Here is a 2,751-nt window from a genome sequence, read left to right on the forward strand (position 1 = left end):
GTCGGGGGTGGAGGGGCGTCGGGGGTCAGGCACTGCCACCTGTCCGCTGGTGCCCTGCCTCTGCCACCTGTCAGCTGTGCCCTGAAGCGACCTCTGAGGCTGCCACCTCCCAGAGAAGAGGAGGAGGAATGAGGCGGGGAAAGGAGGACAGGCTTCCTAGGGGCTGCCCTGAGGTTACTGGAGGACCTGAAGGCCTCCGCAGCTGCTGAATGTCACTTATATTAGTTTTTTTTTTTTTAATACATTTTTTTTTTGTACCAAGGACTGAACCCAGGGGCTCTTTACCACTAAGCTGCACCCCCAGCCCTTTTTAAATTTTTCTTTTTTTTTTTTTTGGAAACAGGGTCCTGCTAAGTTGCTGAGGCTGGCCTCACACTTAGCTAATTCACTAGCTGAGTGCAGTCCTCCTGTCTCAGCCTTCAGGGCTGCTGGGATTGCAGGTGTGCACTGCCACGGCAGCTATACAGTAGGTTTTAATGGACAAGAGCACAGCAGACCAGCAGGGACTTGAGCAGATCGTTCACACCAATGTCCACAGCTGCCGAAAGGTAGAGATGACTCAAGTGGACACCACACCATGGAGTATTACCCAGCCATAAAGAAAGAAGGAAGAACTTGAAAGCACGGTGCTCTGTAAAATAACCCAAACTAAACAGGAAGCGACCATAGGGGTCCTCTATGAGGTACCTGGCTCGGCTCTGGCTCTGTTGGAAGAGACAGGAAGTAGAACAGATGTTCCCAGGAGGGAGGAAAGGCGGTGGGGAGGTGGTGTCTAATAGGGACAGAGTTTCAATTGGGGGCGGCAAAAGACTTCATAGGTGGATGGTGGTGACAGTTGCACAGTGATATCACTTCCTCAGTGTCCCTGAGGACACACTTGAAATGGTTACAGGGGAACCGTTCATCGTATGTGTATTTTGCCAACATGAAGAAAAAGTCAACGAGCTCGTCCTGATGTGGATCAGGAGGTCATGTCTGTGTGTCTGTTTGTCACCTCGGCACCTCTGTCTCCAAGGCGCCTCTGTCTCCACGTCTGCTCACCACTGAATTCCCTGAGGCCTGAAGGACACCTGGGACAGTGTAGACACTCAGCCAAGGAGTGTCTCAGCCTGGAAAGGAGAAGCAAGGAAACAGGAGGAGGGAGGAGGGAAGAGGCAGGTGCCCGGGAAAGGACAGGAAGCTGAACTGTCCTCCTGTCCGCACCTGGAGGAGGAGGTGGCGGAGGCACAGGTGCCCTGGCCTCAGAGGGAGCAGGCCTGTGTCCACACTCACAGCTCAAAGGGTAGCCGGTGCCTGTCTGATGCTGCCCACATGCCACCTGCAGAGGCTGAGCTCTGGAGGGTTCTCCTTTAGGCAAGAGACTAACATCTCAAAATGTCTCCTCTGTTGTCGAGGCAGGGTGCATGAACGAGGTGGAGAGGAAGACTTCTCCTGGTTTTGACAGGTCCCTAGAACTGCAGCTGCAGACGGGGTAACAGTTAGCTGGAGGGAGACACCTTCTGAGCACCTGGCTTCTCCGCTCCTGGAGAATGTGCCAGCCGAGCTGCCTGTTCCCACCCTCTGCACACAGACCTGCTTCTGAGCATCACCAGCACCTCTGGAATGGCTCAGGACCTCCAGGGCCAGCAGGGACCCCGGCAGCTCGGGGAGAGCCATGATCGATCGGCAAAGCCAGAGCAGCCTGACGGTGACCTGGTGCGTCGGGGTCTTACTCAGAGGAGGACGCTGTCTCAGACTTCCTAGGTGTCTCAGGAATGCCTTGGGACCTCACCTCTGCTTCCTGGCTGCACCCCAGCCTCCAGGAGGGAAACCCTTATTCAGTCCACTCTCTGCCCAGCAGCCAGAGACCCTCCTAATCCCAAATCCGCCCCCATACCCATGGAGCCCACACCTGCTGCCACTTTCCAGCTCACCCTGGTGCCCAGCTGGGCCTCGACTTTCTTCAGAGAGATGAGTCCTACCCAGCGGGCCTTCGTGTGCCTTGCACCCCTCCCTTTGAGTCTCAGCCAGGCTAACTTAAATGACCCTCTGGTGTCCACCAGTGGCCCTTCTCTGTGTTCCTGCAATGACTAACCAGGTCAAGATGACAAGGCTCGGTGGCAGAACACTGGCCTCGCATGCAGGAGGCCCTGGGCTCCATCCCCAGAGCTCCAACGACAAAAAGGTGGGTGGGGTGGGGGCTTGAACAAGACAGAGTGCACCTTCCTGGAGCCTCAGTGAAAAGATCCATCGGAACAAGTAAACAAAGTAGCTGAACAAGGATGCCTTTCAAAAAGTGCTAGGAAACAAGGATTGGTAGCCCCTTGTCTAGCACAGCACTTGGCACAGGGAGAACTCTGTGCCAAGGGAACCCTGTAAATATGGGGTGCAACGTGCACACAGGCTTGAAGCAATGCACATGGGAAGTAACGCGTGAGGGCCCCCAGTTCACTTCAGGGCTCTGGGAACCAGAAGATCCCTCTGCTGGGCAGCAGACTGTGTCTGTTCTCTCAGCCCAAATCAGAGCGCAGCGAGGTGGTGGCTGGTACTTCCCTCAATCTGCCAGCAGCAGATCAGAGGCTGGCCCCAGGGAACTCATTTAAACATTTAAATAAAGCCCCTGCTGCTTTATTAAAACTGCGTTCACAACAAGATTCCAACTGTCCATAACAACAATTCCAACTGTAGTCGTTTGGGCCTGGGCTGAAAAAAATTTATCTTTCCAGGTCGCTCTTTATTAACAATCCATTTGCTGAATTACAGGCTGGTTAT

General features: G+C 54.3%; 1 protein-coding gene across 1 annotated transcript in view; it reads right to left on the reverse strand.

Moving 5' to 3' along the window:
- The window catches only part of Sec14l5 (SEC14 like lipid binding 5), a 38,646-nt gene extending 36,990 nt beyond the window's left edge, over positions 1–1,656 (reverse strand). The window contains exon 1 of the mRNA XM_048790053.1: positions 1,573–1,656. Within this exon, the coding sequence (XP_048646010.1) occupies positions 1,573–1,656 (84 nt within the window). The remainder of the gene's footprint in view (positions 1–1,572) is intronic.
- Positions 1,657–2,751: the final 1,095 nt, after the last annotated feature.

The sequence above is a fragment of the Marmota marmota genome, unplaced genomic scaffold (assembly GCF_001458135.2).
Source record: "Marmota marmota marmota unplaced genomic scaffold, marMar, whole genome shotgun sequence".
NCBI classification, from domain to species: domain Eukaryota; kingdom Metazoa; phylum Chordata; class Mammalia; order Rodentia; family Sciuridae; genus Marmota; species Marmota marmota.